Below are 20,638 nucleotides of genomic sequence, written 5' to 3' on the forward strand. Positions count from 1 at the left end.
TAGTATCAGTAATATAAATTCATTGAGCTTTTATTGTTCTTTGTTACAAAAAAAGTCCGATGCAGTGTTAAATTACATCTTTTTAGTATAGAAGGAAGAAGATAGACAAATATTTATTTTATTCATTGTAAAGGCATCTCTAAAGTTAATGCCTTATGAACTTGAAACTTCACCCACTTTTCCCAGATTTATCTGTCATTCTTGCAAAGAAGCCAGTCTGTTTTTATGATTTTAGATGATTGCCAAATGTACCAACCTTTGAGCTTATGACTCCATCTTCACTCCATAGTAATTTTCTTAATGGTGACTAGAATTGATTGTAATAGCAGACATGCCTTCTACTAATATTATGCAAGAGTTAAAAGCAGTTCTTGGCAGGTTCCTGAATGGGATTCATCTGATTAAATATGCATTTTTGATTACTGTCTAACCTTCTGCAACCTCTACTGTCTGTCTTTTACCATTAAAAATTAATCTGCTAGTCTATCAGATGAAATAATAATCTGAATGGGTCTGTATTAAATCATGTTAGACTGGTTTTTTTTATTCTTTGTAGATACATGTGACCTTAAAATGTCTATCCACTAAGAAAGAATGTATTAGAATGTGATGCTATGCTTTTAAAATATGCAGATCATAAAACGCATTTTCTAAAATCAAAAGTTTGCCACACTTACAAAAAGAATTTCAAAGGAAGTAAAAACAAAAATAAGAGTAAAGTTGTATATCCTGATGATCTGTATTCCCAACCATCTGGCTATCCATCCAACCAGTACATTTGAGCTATTAGTTAGCAGTATACTGTGCAACCACAGATTAGGCATTTGTGATAGGAATACTTCAATTTCCCTTCCGTGAAGCATAATTTCACACACACACATACATATGAGCACACATACATGGATACATACAGAATATTATTGTTCACGAGAGAATATTGTTTTGTCATAACACAGAACGATTGAGTTTTCATGACGCTGTATTACATGATTAAATTATGCTGAAAATATTCCGGTACATTTTGAGAGAGATGCAATTAGCAGATTTCATTCGTGTATGAATGTCATAGAGTAAACTGTGACAAACTAGGAAGAATGCTTTGTCACTTAGCAATACAATACTATGGGGCTACTGTCACATTTGTGGGTTAGCACTGACCAAAATGGTATTACATGGCCCATGCCTATATTTTCCATTCTTGGTGAATGCATGAATATAGAGACCATCCCTGTGAAAGGCAACTGTATCCAATGAGAAGAGTCATTTTTCCCAATTAAATTCATTTCTATCTCATAAAAAAATCACAAAAGTTGTCCATATCAATCTGTGGGGTAATGTGAAATGACAACATATGTATACATCCCTTAATTGAGTTAAACATTTTTTTCTCCTCAGATATTTATTACTTCTTTAGACCAAAACTATTTGAAAATCTTTCTTCTAGAATTTGAGACATACAACATGTAATCGAGATTGTAGTCACCTACAGTGTGATGTGTGGTTAATTTCATTTGCATTTCTGTCTTTGAGAACACAACTTGAGTTGTTGGTACAGTCACATGAACTGTCAGGGTCTACCTGTAGTTCATATACTGACGCTTTAACACTAAGAGCAATATTAAATTTGGAGATGAGTCTTTATAGGAATAATTTAGGAATAATTAAAGCAATACAGGATCAATGAGCAGGCTCTAATCCAAGTTGACTGGTGTTCTTGTATGAAAATACACGACACAGGCAATACAGACCAAAGGACAATTATGTGAAAAAACAGCCAAGGAGAAAGGCTTCAAAAGAAAGCTAATTTGCTGGTGTTTTGATCATGAACTTCTGTCCTCTAGAACTGGCTAAAAATAAAGCACTATTGTCCCAGGCTGTAGCTCTTGGTGGGGGTAGCCTCAGGAAGGTAAATCATCCATAAAGCACTCCAACCTCAGCACCAACACTCAATACAATGCTACGGTCACCATTTCTTTTATGAGAGCACTCTTACAGCATCCCTGATTCCACAGACGATGCCAGTGAACCCGTCTTCCTTTCAGTTTTTATTTCATGGATCATGAACTCCTAGAGAACACACATGTCTCTTAAAATTAGTGGCAGATGATTCCACTGGTTTATTCAATATTTAATGTGAGTTAAAGGACAGAAATAGTCCCTTCTTCATATGTTCAGGATAATTCAATAAGCGTAAGGCTCTTTCCAAAAATACAAATTAGTAAGTACTTGAGGCATGGAAATCAAATTGCATTTTGGTGTTATTGTTATTTAATTTTATTGACAGTTTCAAGTTTTAGTGTCATGTTGCAATATTAGAAAAGACTGGTAGATATCTGAGTCCCAAATACATCAACTCACTTGCTTAGTTTGTAAAGGTGTTGCCACAACCTAATATTCGTTGTTTTCCTGTTCTCTGGACTGACATACACTTATCTGTTTTGTAAAATATTCAGTATACCGAGAAAGTTTGTCATCTTTAAAATGCTTGCCTAGAATGCCACTTTGTCATTTTATCCCATCCCTAGTTGTATTTGCTTTACAAAAAGATCTTTTTAGAACCTAAAATGCCACCAACTACATAATATAATGAGCCGTGTATTATTGCTACCCAAAGGCCTGATTGGAGACTCAACAATTCAGCTTGTGCCCTCTAATGTCTGAACAAAGTACCTACAATATAGAGCACCATCATCTTCACCCTGGCCCTCAGAAAGCAAATTATGAATCACAGAGTTTCAAATACACTTGTGAACATCAGTATTCTTTAATGCCTATAGAAATTATGGCTCACGTTTTAATAAAATACATGATATAGAGCCATGTTGAACACATACATATTCACTTTCATAATTTATCATTTAAAGCACATGTATAATATTATAATGTATAATATACAGCACTCAGATTGAAATAATCCTTGGTAAGGAATATGTGTGTGTGTGCATGCATGTGAGCATGTGCATGCTTGTGTGTTTTATTTATGATAGAGTACTGCACTTTTTGTATAGGAGAAAGTTGATTGCTATACTATACTTCACTTAATCCATCTAGGAGAATGTGTGAAGATAACTTTTCAACTGAGCATTTGAAGAAAGAAAGCATTTCATAATGTTTGAATTCTGTTCTGGAATTAGATATTTGTGACAATTATACATGTGCAAATTTGTACACATGACCAAATATAAATGATTATGTATGCTTACATGTTCACCCACATGAAAATTAAATACACATTAGTAACAACTGATTGACTTAGTAGATACAATATGTATTAACTTTGTTTATTTTTACATTTATGTTTGTAACAGTTAATTAAGTTTCAAGAAAAGTGTGTAATTTCTAACTTGGAAAAAGAAATCCCGACTTTGTCTACTGGCTTCATATGAATCATTGACAATTTTAAATTATATGAGTAAATTGTTGGCAAAAGCCCCACTTACTTTAAAGACTATAAAAATGTCTTTGAGTCTTTTAAACATAAAACATTATTTATATGGAATACCACATGCTGGAGATCTCTCACATTAGTATGTCCTGGGCTTATGAAAGACACTAAAAATCCTCCAGTTCCTAAGTATTCAATCCTCTTTAAGTAATGAGTGTTAAGAATCTGAGTTGTGGACATCTAGCATCCCTTTGTGGCTATATCACTGACATGTTACAGTGGTTATTGGTAGGGGACAGGTTCTAGTATCATGATAGAAATTGTTCTGAATTAGGAGTTTCAGATGTACTACTCAATACATACTATATGGGCAAAATGAATTCTCCAAGCTAATAAGGTACACTAGAAACTCATACTTCTTTGTTTGATTTTTACAACTATGATGGATTCATTTTCCTCTTCTCTGTCTTGAACATCCAGTGTAGATTACATCCAATGTGCTTATCACCAGGAAAAGAAGGATGCAAGTTGGAGAGGTTGGGAGACACATGAAACTCTACAGCTGATGTTCAACTTTGAGGTTAAGTTAGAGAAACACTTTAGAAGGAGTTATGATCCCATTTCACAATCAGCCTCCTGCCCTAACTCTCCTTATTCCTACCCCTACTCTTCTTGGTCATCTAATTGATCATTTTCAAGTAGGATAAGTCTTTCCTACTTGGTGACTATCTACCCTCAGTAAACTAGTACTAGCTTTAGTTTTAAGTACATACCATCCCAGCATATTATTTCTGACTTTACCAAATTGCCAGACACTCCTGGAACAAATCACCCTCTCCCAGTCATGTATGTCTCCCTCATGTATGTCCCTTCATCCTTGAGCTGCCCATCCATTTGCTCTTTCAAGAGCTGTCTCCTACATCACTGTGTTCTGTTTTTGTTTTTTTGAGTCACTCCCTTTGTTATGAAGTTCATGTGTTTGCATTCCAGTTCCTTTGTCATTTCACTGTAGCTAGTTCTCTCAATGGCATGGAGTGCAAAAAGTCCCCGATTTCTTGTGCATGTACAAGTGCCTTTGTTGTGCATCACATAGATGATCACATAGGGATGCTTGATTCAAATTCATTTCATTACCTTTAATCCATTACAACTAATGGTATCAGCCTGTTCACCATTATTAGCCAAACTGACCTTATATTTTTCTCCCTGAAAACTCTCATGGTCCATTTTTATATTTTAAATAAAAACTTTAATTTCATGTGTTATATATGTACATGTGATCTCTCATAACATATATTAAACTTCATAAAAGATGTATCCTTTATTTTGTGCTTTTCCTCTCTGGGCTCCTTTCCTTGATTTTTTTCTCCCTTACATTCTAAATTACTCAGCTTAAATCTATATCCTATGGGTTATACTATATGTTTTTGTTTCAAAGTGTTTATGATACACACATATACATATATATTTATATATTATACATATATCTCAATATATAGGTGTGGATATGTGTGTGTGTGTGTGTGTGTGTATATGTATACACACACACACACACACACACACACACACACATATCTCCTTCCAGGTCTTTTTTTTACTCCTTTGCTTTTTGTATAACATCATATTCTAGTTAATATTTTGGTACAATTGAAGAATGTGAGTCAAATCCAGCTTCATGTATTCAATTTTAATATAAAATGGTTTTTATCATGCTAGTATAACCTCTTATTCTGTGGTTCATTCGTGACTACAAATATGAGATGAATGAGGATCAAGCACTGTTTTCCTTTACTACTGGCTGCAAAATTCAAGACAGTCATTTAACTTCTCCTTCTCGGCTTTCACAGCTATTAAAAATAAAGATAATAATCCTTCCCTCACCTTCCAGGCTTGACATTAAAATCAAATGTGAGACCTCATTAAAAATCATTTCATGCTATATAAATGCAAGAGATTATTTCTAGGAAAATAAATTTGTGTTGTAGAACTGCTGGAAACTAGGAAGAAAATATGTGAATTGACTTCCTCAGCTAGGGGTGGGGAGGGGGGGAATACTTCAGTGAATCACCCATAACTGTCAAATGTCTGTGGTGATGCTCTGTCTGGTTCCGGGGGCCTGTGGAGTGGTTGGTTTGCAATCAAAGGCTTGGTAGCCAGAGCAGCAGGGATGTCATCTTGTAAATATTATGCTTTATTATTGTAGAAGCTAGGTATTTTTGTGGGTGTGTGTAGGTAGGACAGGTTGACTCATGGTTTATAAAATATAATGGTATTATCTATTGTAGTCAGGTTGACTCATGGTTTATAAAATATAATGGTATTATCTATTGTAGTATCTCTGAAACAAATAGGAGGAAGTCTCACATCTTGAGTAAGTGCGCTCATTAGCCCCGGTGAGACACTGTGAAATATGTGGTCCCATGTACGATCAGAGCTCTGTGATCGTATTCCATTAAGTATGGAATTTGAGAACATAGGACTCCTTTAAAGTCAGGAAGATAGAGTTATAGTATGCCTGTTGGGTCCCGTGTTTGAAATCTGTGGTTGGTTAACATTGTATACACTGGCACTGAGAATTAACTCATCTTCTTCTATTATTGTTTAGTGAAATGGAAGGGAAGCTTTGAGCAAAGGAATGCTTGCGTTTTTGGTTCTGACTTAGCATTCAGTGTTTGTTGAATTTTGAGACACCTGGAGTGATTTGCTGTAAGAAACCTGATTTCAGACTCTGAAGACTAATTTGTGGATCCAAAATTCCTGCCACTCCCCTTGTCCTTCGCTTCTCTGACTCAGGGACCTAATGTTTCAAAGGGGTCACAAAAGTGATAGAGGCCTCCCAGATTGTGTAATGACAAACGTTGATATCTATGAAGTACTGATCACAATAAACAACACTTACCTGGTATTAGTATTACTGTTTAATAATCACTATTGGATTCTTAAATTTTAAGATACTCCCATTCAATACATGTATAAACATACACTGAAAGATAAGCCAGGCACTGGTAGCTCATGCCTCTAATCCTAGATACTCAGGAGGTTGAGATCTGGGGATCGTGGTTCAAAGCCAACCCAGGCAGGAAAGCATGTGAGACTCTTCTCTCTGATAAACCACTCAGAAAAACAAGAAATGGTGCTGTGGCTCAGGTGGTAAAGTGCTAGCCTTGAGCTGAAGAGCTGGGGGACAGCATTCAGGGCCAGAGTTCAAGCCCCATAACCAAAAAAAGAAAAAAAGACAAACCATATTATTACATACAAACGTGTGTGTTATATGGTTGCACTTCAACGTAACTGTTCTAAAATCTTATTTTCAAATATCTATCACTTAATTTCCAAAGCCCAGTTTAGTCATAGTCATTCCATTTCAGACACATAGTCCTCACTCTGTCGTTACATCCCCGTTTACTAACAAGATAAAATACCTCATACCAATCTGTTTAAGAACATTTTATCATCCTGATGAAACGGGTTTGTGGAAAAGTAACATGGAACAAAATTCATGCCAAAAATAATTTTGAATATTTACACTAAGTAATACACAGAAAATTTTTTTAATATTTAAAGGTATGCATGTAAACATATCAAAAACTCTCTTGTGCATTGTGCATTCTAGTCTATCAGTTTTCCCAAATGCAACTAATTGGAGTTAGTTCTATCAGATAGATAGAGAAACAGACAGACAGACAGACAGACAGACAAATAGATGAATAGATAGATGAGAGACAGACCATTGCAATAGATAGACGATAGATGTTCTATAGACAGATGATTTATACATGTATGTCCATTTAGAGACACATAGAGACATGATGCAGATGTCTATATCTACACATATCATAAATCTATATGTGCATTTTTACATATAGACATATTATGCATTTGCATACCTGCATAGTTGTTTGCACTTTATGTGTTTCTTCTCCAATCTTGAGTAAGGGGAGCAGACCTTTGAAATATATTGTCTTAAACAGAGACAACAGGCTGCCGTGTAGATATTCATATTATTTATTGTTCTTATAGTCAGTCTCAGCAAGTACCAGTCTTCAATAAATTTGGTATTTTCTCTGGTTTTCAAAGCATCTTATTATTAATCCGGATGAAAGTACACTATGCATTCTATGTATTGCTATTCCCTGGCCAAGAGTTTTCTTTTTTTTATTTTCTTTGTATTTATTTATTTTTAAATAAGTTTTTTATTGTGAGAATACTGCACAGAGGAGGGGTTACAGTTACATGAGCGAGGTCATGAGTACGTTTCTTATCAAGCATTGTTGCCTCCTCCTTTGTTTTACTCCTACCATCCCTTCCCTCCCACCTCCGCAATGACACCCCCCACCCCGGCCTAAATTGTAAAGTTTGTTTTTTGACATAACGTCTTGTACATCTCATTGTTGCAATGGGTCCACCTGTCCCCCTGTTTAAACAATTTGTTTTTTCCCTTCCCCTCCCCAAATTATACCAACATAAAATACAGTGAAAGCAGGGGTTATACCATGTGGGAGGGACATACAAAGCAACAAAAAAAATCATGTGGTACCTTATAAATACACTAGAAACAATAGCAAGAAAGAAAAAACCACTTGTGTCCTTATCTTCGGATGCATTTCACCTAACATCAACTTATCTGACCTTTACTGCTTGTCTCAGACATATACTAGTTATTGTAAATAAGGGAAACCATGGGACCTGTTTCTTTTGGCCAAGAGTTTTCTAACAACCACCATTGGTTTCTACACTTTTCAAGCAAAATATCTTCTGGAAATGTCTTTACTATAGGAATGCCCTCATCTCTTAGTCTTTTGTTCTTGTTTCTTAGCTGAATTCTCTCTTACGTATTCTCTGTGGTATATCATACATTTTCAGTAACTTCCTAGGAAAAGATTATGGAGTTTATAAGACTTGTCCATGTGTTAAAAAAATAACTTGTAGATTTTCCAGAATGGTGAATTAGTTTCTTCTGTATTTATCACTGCCTCCTGATCATGTTAGGAAAAGTGTGAAGGCATTTTTATCCCTTGCATTTGATATGTTAATTTTTTTTTACTATTTCCCATGGAATGGAGAGTAGAATCAGTTTTGACTCTGGTGTTTTGAAAGTCTACAATGACTTGTCAGTGCCATCCGCTCTACTGGGTACCATTAGGATATCATTCACATAAGGTTTTAAGGGAAAGAAGATTATCCTAATTCTGTTATGCTACTTACACTATATTTTGTTGATCTATATAATGTATGTTATGTTACAAGGTATATGGTCTTACTTAAATAACATGTAATATACTCTATCATCACTGAATAATGACTTTCCAAAATGAGTAAGGAAAATATTACTAGAACAAAGTGTCAAGTGAGGAAATTACAACATACACAAGATATTTGTAGGAACAATATTCTCTCAGCAAGGTAAAATATTTCTGTTTGTGTATATCCACTTGCTTTGGCAGCAGATCACTGAATTTAGAAGCCATGCTTTAGCATTGGACATATTCTGGTATTGCTTATTGTGTGGGCTATTTTAAACAACCTTTGACAACTAACACTGGAAATCAGAGGGGAAGTTAATTTCGTTCCAAATGCTAACTTGTGTGTCAATACTGGGCCTCATGAAGTCTGGGCAAGAGTCCTGAGCTACATCCATAGGACCTTTAATATTGAGCTTTCTACAAGAAGATATGGCACCATTTTTAAAATACTTTGCAGTTTATCCTAATGTCAGATAATATGCCCCTTCCTTTTCTGTGCCCCAGTAAGCATATGGGATTAAAATAAATTGAAAGAGCATGTGTATTAATCATTCCTATGCACACATTGGTTGAGAGTCCTCAACCAAATGAAGTAGAAATCAAATCCTACAGAGAAGAAAAAAAGAAATCTTGTTAAATAAATATTTCTATTCTGTTACATCACATGATGTTTGAAGTCTAATAACTCTTAGCTTTGAAATGAGTGAATCACCGTTAGTCCTTGTTTGACGCTTGCTTTTTTCCTGTAGCCATTGTTACCTTTCAGGGAATCAGCATACTTTGGAGGAAAGCGTGGATTTTTCCACTGATCTGCTCTGTTTCTTCTCTCTGTTTTTAGTGTGCAGTGACCTGGAGTTCAGAGAAGTGGCCAATAGGTTACGGGACTGGTTCAAGGCCCTTCATGAAAGTGGAAGCCAGAACAAGAAGGCCAAAGCATTACTGCGGCCAGAAAGGAGCAGTAAGATTTCTGCATGGGTTAAGCTTGATTGTCTTGGAGATTGCAGTTCTATCTATTGGCTCAATTAGGAAAACAAACAAACATTTTACTACTTATCAGATTTACTATTTGGACGCAGATGTTACTTCCAATAACATCTGAATATTTTGTAGAGAAATACGCCCTTGGAACAACTCTGATTAGAGGGAAAATATTGTCTGCCTGGGTAATAGTTAAGCTCAGTTAAAATTTAACAATAGGAATTTTGTCAGCAATTTATCGAAGACATAGGAAGTAGAATAACAGTTTGTATCTTATACCTATTTTTTGTGGGGGACACGTCTTAAGGTTTGAATTCAGGACCTCATATTTTCTAGGCAGACATTCTACCACTAGAACCATTCTGCCACCCTTTATGAACTTCAGTTTTTTGTTTTTGTTTTTGTTTTTTCTGATAGGGTCTCACATTTTTAACTGGATAATTGACTCTTCTGCAGCGTATTTGTTTAGGTTTTCTTCATACATTTGGGGCAAATTTGTCATTACATATTGACATAAAATTATATTTCTAACAAAATAGTATCTTGCATATCTTGAAACAAAGTTGTTTTTCTTTGAACATTCATATGCATTCATATAATTTCAAATTAGAGTAATTTTCATTTTGTAGAGAAAACTCTGAGGTAAGTAATTATAAAGTGTTAGGGCTCAGCATTTTTCATATTTGCAAGGCTTATGAATATAAATTTATGGTTTTTATAGCCATATGCTGCTTCATAGTATATCTTTTTAATGTGGAAAACTAAACTGTTTATTAAGAGATCACAGTATATAAAATTTGCTAAGCCATAAAAATTAGAGACCAAATATATAAATACAAAAGCATGCCTTAATATTTTATCTTTTTTAGATTTAAATATTAAAATGTTAATATTAAATCAATATTAATATTAAATGTTAAATTAGATAATAATTAAGAAATGTCTATTAATTGACTTAATCTAGCATAACTATGTGATTTTAAGTTATGGAAGATGATAGAAATCATTTTTAAGTTGGTTTACTAAAAACATAATTACTTCAGAAAGTGTATCATCTGAATGATTTGATTAAAAATAATAATGTTTCTTCTAATTTTAAATATGGAAAAGATGAAGTGTTAATTAATTTGATCAATGCTCATAAAACCAACAAAAATGTGCCTAAATAGAAAAACTGATAGCAATATACAAAATGCTATCAAACCTTCATAGCTGTTTTCTTTAATATTAAACCACTCTTATTACAGTGTATTTAAATTATTCAAATACAAAACCATAAGTTTATAAAACATTTAGGCTATTCTCAATTAAAAGACTTTCGAAAGTTTTTGAATTTATAAAACTTTGATAAATATGACATAAACATTTATCACTGAGCCAATCAGAATATAGCTTTCCTTATAAAAGTTGAAAATCAAATTAGATAATATTGTCTGGAGGTGTGAACATAGTAAATGCATGTGTGTAGTCCTTCCTTTTGGGAGGAAAAGCTCTAAATGAATGTATATCCTTAGTTTACAGATGTCAATAACTATTATAGATGCCAGTGATTACAGATTTTAGTGCATTTTTCATAAAGTTATCTTTTTCTAATATGGTTTATATTCCTCAGTATGCTTTCATAAGTCATTGAAAATTAAACAGGATAAATGTGACATCTAGTTTTTAAAAATAGAGCTCCAATTGAGAAGACTATTTGGGGGTGATACCAATTTGGTAAACTTCAGGATGCTAACACTTACGCAAAACTCCCAGATTAGCAGTCTGACTTAGATTAAGATAATGTCTGTTTTTGCTTTTCTGCTCGTCTCATGTTCTTCACAGCCAGAGAAAAATGAAGGAATCACTTAAAGCCCCAGGGCAAATGAATACATCCTAATTTCTTACCCACATACTGCACACTTTATGTCATGCTGTCTTCACATTGAGAGGAAGATTGACTTGGGAATCAAATGGCTTTAAATATAAAATGCCTTGTCTCAATGTAATGAGGATCTTCCTAGATATAGCAGGATATTCCATCTGTTTAAAACAAAGATTTCTAAAGTTAGTTCATCAATTTTCTTTTTTTATTTCAAGTAATAAAAAGAAAGATCTAGATTATTGCTTGTTTTGGTATTTCTAATTAAGACATCTGGGGTTCTCTTTTTTTATTTAGTATACACTATAACTTTCTCTCTAATTAAATGTAACTATGCACCTTAGAATGACTAACATATTGTCTTAATATATAGACATTTAAATTACATACAAGTAAATTTATTCTGTATTTGGCTGAATTATGTTAATTCTCTGTAAAGTAAATTTGTAAAAAATGTATTAAGTGAACAGCGTATTGCAATAAATTTTTCATGTCTTTTCTTCTTGGAAACTTTCTTACTAGATGCCAGGAATGAAAATTTCATTAGCCTTTATTTTTTTCCTTAGAAGACAGTAATTGATTTTATTCTTATTTAGTTTCATAATTTTTAATATTTTTGATTACTGTACAAAGAAGGCTCAAGTCAGCATAATCAATGTATGAGTAAAATGCATCTTGAACAGTGTCACCAAAGGTGATGATCGCTGCCTCAGCTATTTGAATCCCACCCATCCCTTCAAGTTACCTGGTTCCATTTTCACATATGTACACTGAGTGTAATAACAATATCCACTCACAATTCTATAATATTCCAAATAGTAAAAACTAGCTATTAACATTGGAGAATGTGCAGTCCTTAAGTCAACTGCTCCTCACCACATGAAATACTGTGAATTTTATTTTTTGTGTGTGAATTCAGTACCTTACTTTTAAAATATATCCCAGACCACTTTTTAAAAGTAACCTACTTAAAAAAAGAGAACTAACTCTACTTAAAGAAAGACATTTTGGCAGAATTAAAACCAAAAAGAGGCTTGGCACCAGTGGCTCACGCCTGTAATCCTAACTACTCAGGAGGCTGAGATCTGAGAATCGTGGTTCAAAGACAGTCCATGCAGAAAAGTCCATGAGACTCTTATCTCCAATAAACCACTCAGAAAAAGCCAGAAGTGGCACTGTGGCTCAAGTGCTAGTCTTTAGCATGAGGAGACTCAGAGACAGCACCCAAGCCTTGAGTTCAAGCCACAGGATGAAGAAAAAAGCAAAAAGAAAACGTTAAATAAAATTTATATGTATACATTTATATATACTTCACAAAGTAATAAGTGTTATATATAAAGTTACAATTATTCTTGTAGACTATTTCTGCAGTGCTACTTGAATTTTTTTGTAAAATCCTTGAATGTTTGCATAATGACATCTTACAAACACCAAGAGGTGATAGCTAAAATCAAAGGGGAAAAATATAAATCAAAAGGGAACAAAATAACTTAGAAGTATAACTACTAGATATTGTTCAATTCGAAGACAAATGAGTCTATGCATCCAAGTATCCTTGTTAACCAAACACAAGCAATTTTAGAATGATCCCTTTGAGACTAAATTATTTGACAAATATTACAGGAAGTTAGTATTCTCTTTCCAATCCCATCCCTTTTCTCCATCATGAGGTTAGAAACAAAACTGGCAACCAAGCAAATTTAGTTCTTCTGACTTGCTTCAGTTTCCTATGAGCACACGTACATATTGTTAAAGCCATATAGTTAACATACTTATTGTTAATAGACATACAGTTAACATACTTATTGTTAATAGACATATAGTTAAAATACTTATTGTTAATAGATATATACTTAACATATTTATTGTTAATAGACATATTGTTAATATACTTATTGTTAATAGATGAGCATATAGACTTATTGTTAATATTTTAAAAAATCACACTTCATATAGAATGTGACAACATTTTTATTATGACTATCTACTTATTTTAACCTTATAAAGTCTCTTTGCTTTGTGGGTTCTTTTCCTTCATTTTTATTATTATCTTCAAATAGTTGTACACAGGAATTTCCGCTTAACATGTTCACTTGCATGTACAATGCGTCTTGATCAGCATCATCTATTCCATTATTCCTCCATCCACACCTGTCCTATCCATTTTTCAGTTCCATTTTCAAGTGTGTATCTTGAGTATTCTGAGTGTATTCATCCCATCTCCATTGTCTGTCCCCCTCTCTCCTGCCCCTCCTCACCTACAGACAAGACATATTTCAGCTTCCTCTTAACTCATTTTGTTAAACTGTGTATTGGCTAGCGGGGTTACATCATAGATTCATACTCCTGCATATAAACCAGAGCCTTGTATGTGATTTCAATATGTTTATATTTTAGGTCTAACTTACACATCTTAGAGAAAACTTGAGCCTCTTGTTATTACTCAGATTTTGTTGTTGTAGTTGGTGGTGGTGGTCTTGAACTCAAGGCCTAACCTGGGCCCTGTCCCTGAGCTTTTATGCTCAAGGCTACTGCTCTACCACTTCAGGATACAGCTCTACTTCTGGTGGACTTTCTTATTTGGCCTGGCCTTGAACCACAATCCTTAGATCTCAGCCACCTGAACAGCTAGGATTACAGGCATGAGCCAACAGCATCAGGCTTTGTATTCTTTTTCCCCCTTATTTCTAAATTGACTTTAGTTTATCACCCTTTATATTCTGTAATAAACTTTTTTCTCACAAAAATAAATACCTCTGTTGCATTTGGTCTTGTATTTAAAATTTAAACCTGTCCATAATTTACCAAGCTAGGGTAGGATTCTGGAAACATTCTGCTAGTGAACAAACTAGTACTCTTTTCAATTATTTATTATGGAGCCGAATTTTCTAAGTCATATTTTCCTCATGTATTTTCTATTATTGATAATTACTGTAATAATATTTTTATGTACTGGGATAAAACCTTGCATGACTTTAGTTCTCTTAAATCTATTAAGAACTATTTTATGATAGAAAATTATGTTTCATGTTCATCTGAAAGAAACTTGTAATTTTTTTATTATTTGTTGGACTTGCCTGTCAGCATAAATTATTTCAAACCTGTTAATCATTGATAGTTTTGTTCAGATTTTCTATATCCTTACTAGTCTTCTATCTACACGTCACATTGATTACTGTCAGAGTGTAGAAATCTCCATATGTAATGCATTTTTCTTGTATACATGCTTTAAGCAAAGAATATATTGCTAATTTTCAGTTTGTTTTTCAATATTTGCAAGGAAAAAAAGAAATTTTTCCAGAATTCTTTAGTTTTTATTGAGATGTAAATTTTAACCTGCATTATAATGTATGCTAGGCCAAAAGCTCATTTTTGAGTATGTTTTTTTGTGGCTCACATCTGCTTAAATAAATTATCTCCCATTCTTGTTTTCTTAAAAAGTATCGCTGCTTCCTTCTTAAAAGATATTCTCAGTAGGCAAAGAACTCTGTGTTGAGGGATTAATATTTTTTCAGTTTGCTATTCTAAGATCTTCCATTATATTTTGGCTGACTTGGGTTTTATCTGAACAGTGTGCAATTTTCTTTCTTCTTAAGAACATGTATTTTGCTCCTGGCTGTTTTGAATCGTGTTTCTTATCATTGGTTTTGAGTAATTTGACTATAATGTGTCCAAGTTTTGTTGTTTCTTTCTTTGCGTGGTAGGTATTTTTCCTTCTCAGTGTTTCTAAGATCTTATCTCTGTAGTTTGATTCATTTCATTAATAATGAGAACTCTACCATTAATCTTTGAAATACCTCCTCTTCTTCCATCCCTTCTCAGTCTTCTTCTGTGCCATTTTAGTTACTTCTCTGTTAGAATGATGATTCATTGCTCTTACATATTCTTTTTTATTTCTCTTCTTTACCCTTCCTTCCTTTCCCTCTTTTCTCAAAGTTAGGACCCTTGGTGTGACAGAAGTCTCTTAGTGGTCAGTGCTCTGACAAACAGATTTACATGAAAACTACAATCACCATTATTTTATCATGATACAAAGCAATGCTAAAGTTGATTTTTATCATGTGTTAATTAGTTTTCAGTGAAAATAGTATCTTCATTTCCTTTGGACAAAATGAATGTTAGTGTTTATTGTTGGATTTTATTATTCAATAATATTTACACATGTACGTATCCAACAAAGAACTTGTTATTATATATGGTGTATGAAAGAAAATTGAACCAAAAACATAAATAACATTATAATATGAATTACCATTGAATAAACACCAAATTATTACCACAAATCTCCTGAATGATATATATTCACACATTGACTTTACTTTGAAACAAATCACACAATTTAGGGCCTTAATTTTTTTTCCAAAGCAGGTTAAACAGTACAGAATTTCTTTGTTCTCTGTACTTTGAGAGAACTTCTCATCAGATCACCTGGACCTACCTATGTTTCCAGTTTTAATGATTAGCATAAATTAATTGTACAAAGAGCTTCCTCGTGACATTTACAAAATGATCATAATGTATTTTGATAAAATTTACCTCTTTTACATTATTCTTTCTTAGACTTCCTCCTCCTCGGCTCCTTTTGCCAGTGTTTGGTGGGCTCATTACATTTATTTCCTGCTACCTCTACCTACTGTTGCCCACCTTCAAACTGTCCCTCTTTTATAAACATTATATTTTTGGAGAGTCACATTTCTTCCTCTGAGGGAAAGCTTGTAACATTTGTCTTTCTGAGCTTATTTTACCGCACTTAACAGGTCAATCTCCAAGTTCTATCCATTTTCTTGCCCTGCCTTTTATGAATACATAATAGTTGTCTTGCCTACGTTGCCTATTTTAGTGCTTTACTTTGCTTCTTTATGACAGCTTGCCTATTTTGCTTGCCTATTTTTCTCTTTTTGTTTGTAGGATTTGATACAAGTATTTTGCCAATTTGCAAGGATTCCCTTGGCTGGATGTTTAACAGACTGGATACAAACTATGACCTGCTGTTGGACCAGTCAGAGCTTGGGAGCATCTACCTTGATAAGAATGAGCACTGTGTCAAGGCATTCTTCAATTCTTGTGACACCTACAAGGACAGTTTGATATCCAACAATGAGTGGTGCTATTGCTTCCAAAGACAGCAAGGTAAAAAACGGGACCCATGCACACACAATTGCAGGTCTGCCTTTCAAGTATGATCTGTGCTTCTCTGGAAAAATGATTTACGGGACACATCGTGTCCTTCATTTTGGTAGTTTATGAATATTGGATGAAACAGGAAAATAAACAAGTTGAACAAAATAGTTTTGCAAATGTTGTAAACAAATATGCTAAATAAGAGGAAAGTAAGTAATTAATATTTTATATTAATGTACTTCATTATAGTTTCCATTATGAGCCAGCAAGGAGCACACTGAGATATGAGAACATAGATATTAAAAGTAATCATTAAAATTAATTTGCTATCTGCTTTGCCCATGGTGAAAAATAATTGGGATTTTTTTATCACTATACTGAAGAGTTTTAATGTTCCATTTTGTGATCTTATTAAATGAGCTGAATGAACCAGAGCATTCACCACCAAGTTATTTTTATACTTTTTATCATAAAAATGATGCCTTTCAAGCTTTTCAAAATAGTTTAGCTTTCTAAAAATTCACTAGCAAAGAAAGTCTTTTATTAGTCTTTTAATATCCTGGAGAAAGAGAGGCCAGAGGATAGCTTAGAATGTCTCTTGTTCTTTCTACACATTTCTCTTTTTTGAGAAAATATAAATATAATTTAAAATAAGAATCATGCTTAATAGAATATATTGAATTTTTATTTTTATTGAGTACATATAAAGAAACATCTAAGAAAATTCATTATAATTGTTCTATTAAACTATGGAAACAATGTTTTCAAAATATTTAAGAGTTCAGAGAATGAACTATGTCAATGATCATATTTTGAACAGATAATTATGAGTATAGCTGATGTTTTACCATCTTGGCTTCTTTTGCATATTTAGTAAAAATTTAGTAATCGTGAGGCAATGATTAATGAATAGATGTGGTAAGTCAGAAAATGTTACTGAGTAGAGAAGATTGATTCTTTATAACACCCTAAATTCAAAAATGAATATGCTATATTATATATTCTAAATGGCACATATGAATGAGCTCACATTATTCCTTGGTTCCATTGGTTCACATGTGACTCAGGAGACTGGAACCTAGAGGATCAAGTTCAAAACCAACCTGAGCAGAAAAGTTAGTGAGATTCCAGATTTAATTAGAACAATGACTCAAGTGACAAAGCACTAATTGTGAACAAGAAAGCCAAGGAAGAGCACAAGGCACTAATTTCAATATCAGGTACTGGTACAAAATATTATAGCCAAAAAACTATACACCCATTGTTAACTTTATTATATATGTGCTCTCAATAGGACCAAACTTTTCTTTAAAAAAAAAAGGCATCCTTCTTACTATGAGTGAATCCATATATAGATAGATAGATAGATAGATAGATAGATAGATAGATAGATAGATAGATAGATAGATAGATAGATATATGGATTCATATACATAAAGAAATAAATCCAGATAAATGGTCTTAAAAGACACGCAGTAGTTTTGTTCTTGTTCTTGTTTCGTTTTGTTTTTTTGTTTTGTTTTTTGTTTTTTTTTTTCATCATGGGGCTTGAACTCGGCCTGAATACTGTCCCTCAGCTCTTCAGCTCAAGGCTAGCACTCTACCACTTAAGCCACTGCTCCACTTCCAATTTTCTGAGTAATTTTTGGAGGCAAGAGTCTCATGGACTTTCCTGTCTGCTGGCTTTGAATCATGATCATCAGTTCTCAGACTCTTGAGTAGCTAGGATTACATGTGTGAGCCACCAGTGACCGGCTTAAGACATGCAGTTTTTATGACAATTGTTTTTTTTTTTTTAGTTTTCAGTGTCAGAATATTATATCTTTTCATGTTTAAAAGTTGATCATTCAAAATACATGCATATGAACATTTTCAAGGAAACTACAAGATTGATTTTCCAGGAAGTGAGATTAAAATGGTTCAAAAAAATTTCTGGGAGAGCAGGAGATCAAGAGAGAGGGATGAAAAACAGCCATAGAAACATAGAAACATATTTGTGTTGCAATTTTTCTTTTTAATTCTTGCATTATATAAAGAAATGTGTTGATGAGGTGATGCATCTATTTGTTTGATTGGCTTGTTCTACAATGTATACATAGGCCAAAGCATCAAATTATACCCTATATATACCGAATTATATATTTAGCATATTATATATGTATATATATGCATATACTAATATATGCATATTTGTTTCATTGAGCCTATATTGACATTCTTAATAAAATTACAAAGGAGGAGCCTTGAAATTTCAAAGCTAGATTATTAATAGTAAGAAGGATATGGTTAAAAATAAATCCTACTTGTTACTGAACTGCTTAATTGGTCACGATTATTTCCTAAAATCTTAAAATGTTCCATTATATAGAACTTGTAGACTCTTGTAAGTTCCAGCTCCTATAAGGTAGTCAGGCTTATAAGAAGATGTAGGAAATCAGAAATTACAAAAGTACCTGGATGTTCAGGCATGTGTACATAAGGATTATCAATTCTACTTTACATTAACTAGCTCATATGCAAAAGATATGATATGATATTCTCTAACAAGAGAACATTGAAACTTCAGCTCTTTTATGTCCATGCAGTGCATCTTCACAGTCTTGGACTACTTCGTTTAAGAGATATATAAGGATATTAGAAAAAAACAATCAAAGAGGACAATTGGATCAATTCAAAGATAATTTAGAGCAATAAGATAATTTAAATGAATTATTTGCTTCACTTTTTCTATTTTACAAGATAGAAAAACTCTGAACTGATATAATAAAATAAAACTTATTTAAGCCTTTTCATTCTACTTTATTACTTACATGTCATTTCATAATTGAATATTTTGAACTTGGTATATTAAACTGATTTCAAAATTATTTGAATTAATTGTATCTTACCTTAATGAGTGGTTATAGAAACTAATTGGCCATTTTGCAATTTCAGTGGTTTTTGATGATGTATGTTACACCATACCATGGATGAATATAAAGTATTAAACTTTCTTTATATAACAATACATATGGCTATATATATATAGTAGCAATATAATAATAACAACAAAGGGCAACTATATTGTGACCATTTAAAATTTTACACTTCAATACCTATTTTCTCTTTAAAGTGATTGAGTTTGAAAACTACACATTATATAACAATACATATGGTTATATATATATAGTAGCTATAAAATAACAACAAAGAGCAACTATATTGTGACCATTTAAAATTTTACACTTCAATACCTATTTTCTCTTTAAAGTGACTGAGTTTGAAAACTACCCAAGTATTTATTTCAAAAATGGTTCAAAAGATTCCGATAAATTTTATATGGGGAGGGGGGGACTGGGAAGGTGGCTCAGTGGTAGAGTGCTTGCCTTGCATGCATGAGGCCCTGGGTCGATTCCTCAGCACCACATAAGCAAAAAGAAAAAAGCCGGAAGTGGCACTGTGGCTCAAGTGGTAGAGCGCTAGCCTTGAGCTGAAGAGCTGATGGACAGCGCCCAGGCCCAGAGTTCAGGTCCAATGACCAACCAAACAAAATTATATAATGATTTATCAGAAATAATTGGATATATTGCCATGTGTTTAAATTGCATATAAAATTTAAGCATCTGGTAAGTCCAGAAAGAACATATAGCTCTTTAATAGTATATAACATTAAAGTCTGCATCTGTGACATAACTTCTAATAAAATCTATCTTTCATAATGAAAATGATTTCTTTGTATCTTCAAAAATATTTTCAATTAAAGGGAAATAAGCTACTTGTTTGGGCAAATAATCCATAGATTTAAATAATTGATTTTGTTGACCTTATAAATGTTATTGAGCATTTCATATCATATAAATATTTATGTTATTTTCTTTTCTAGTCAATTCTATCATTCTAAAGACAGATGATCTAATATTAGTAATGATTAGAAAACCAGTCTCTCTCTTTTGCTCTCTTGCTCTGTCTCTCTCTATGTGTCTCTCTATCTGGTCTGTCTGTCTGTCTCACTTTCTCTCTCTCTTTCTCTCTCCCTCTCTCTCTAGTTCTTCCTCCTCCTCTTCCATTATC

At 33.2% G+C, this 20,638-nt stretch overlaps 1 protein-coding gene across 3 annotated transcripts in view; it reads left to right on the forward strand.

Moving 5' to 3' along the window:
* Window positions 1-20,638, forward strand: part of Spock3 (SPARC (osteonectin), cwcv and kazal like domains proteoglycan 3) — a 245,539-nt gene that overhangs the window by 217,129 nt on the left and 7,772 nt on the right. For all 3 annotated transcript variants that reach the window (XM_042700884.1, XM_042700876.1, XM_042700892.1), the window contains 2 exons: window positions 9,467-9,586; window positions 16,376-16,597. In XM_042700884.1, coding sequence (XP_042556818.1) covers window positions 9,467-9,586; window positions 16,376-16,597 — 342 coding nt within the window. The remainder of the gene's footprint in view (window positions 1-9,466; window positions 9,587-16,375; window positions 16,598-20,638) is intronic.

The sequence above is a fragment of the Dipodomys spectabilis genome, unplaced genomic scaffold (genome assembly GCF_019054845.1).
Source record: "Dipodomys spectabilis isolate Male_0828 unplaced genomic scaffold, ASM1905484v1 ptg000009l, whole genome shotgun sequence".
In the NCBI taxonomy this organism is placed as follows: Eukaryota; Metazoa; Chordata; class Mammalia; order Rodentia; family Heteromyidae; genus Dipodomys; species Dipodomys spectabilis.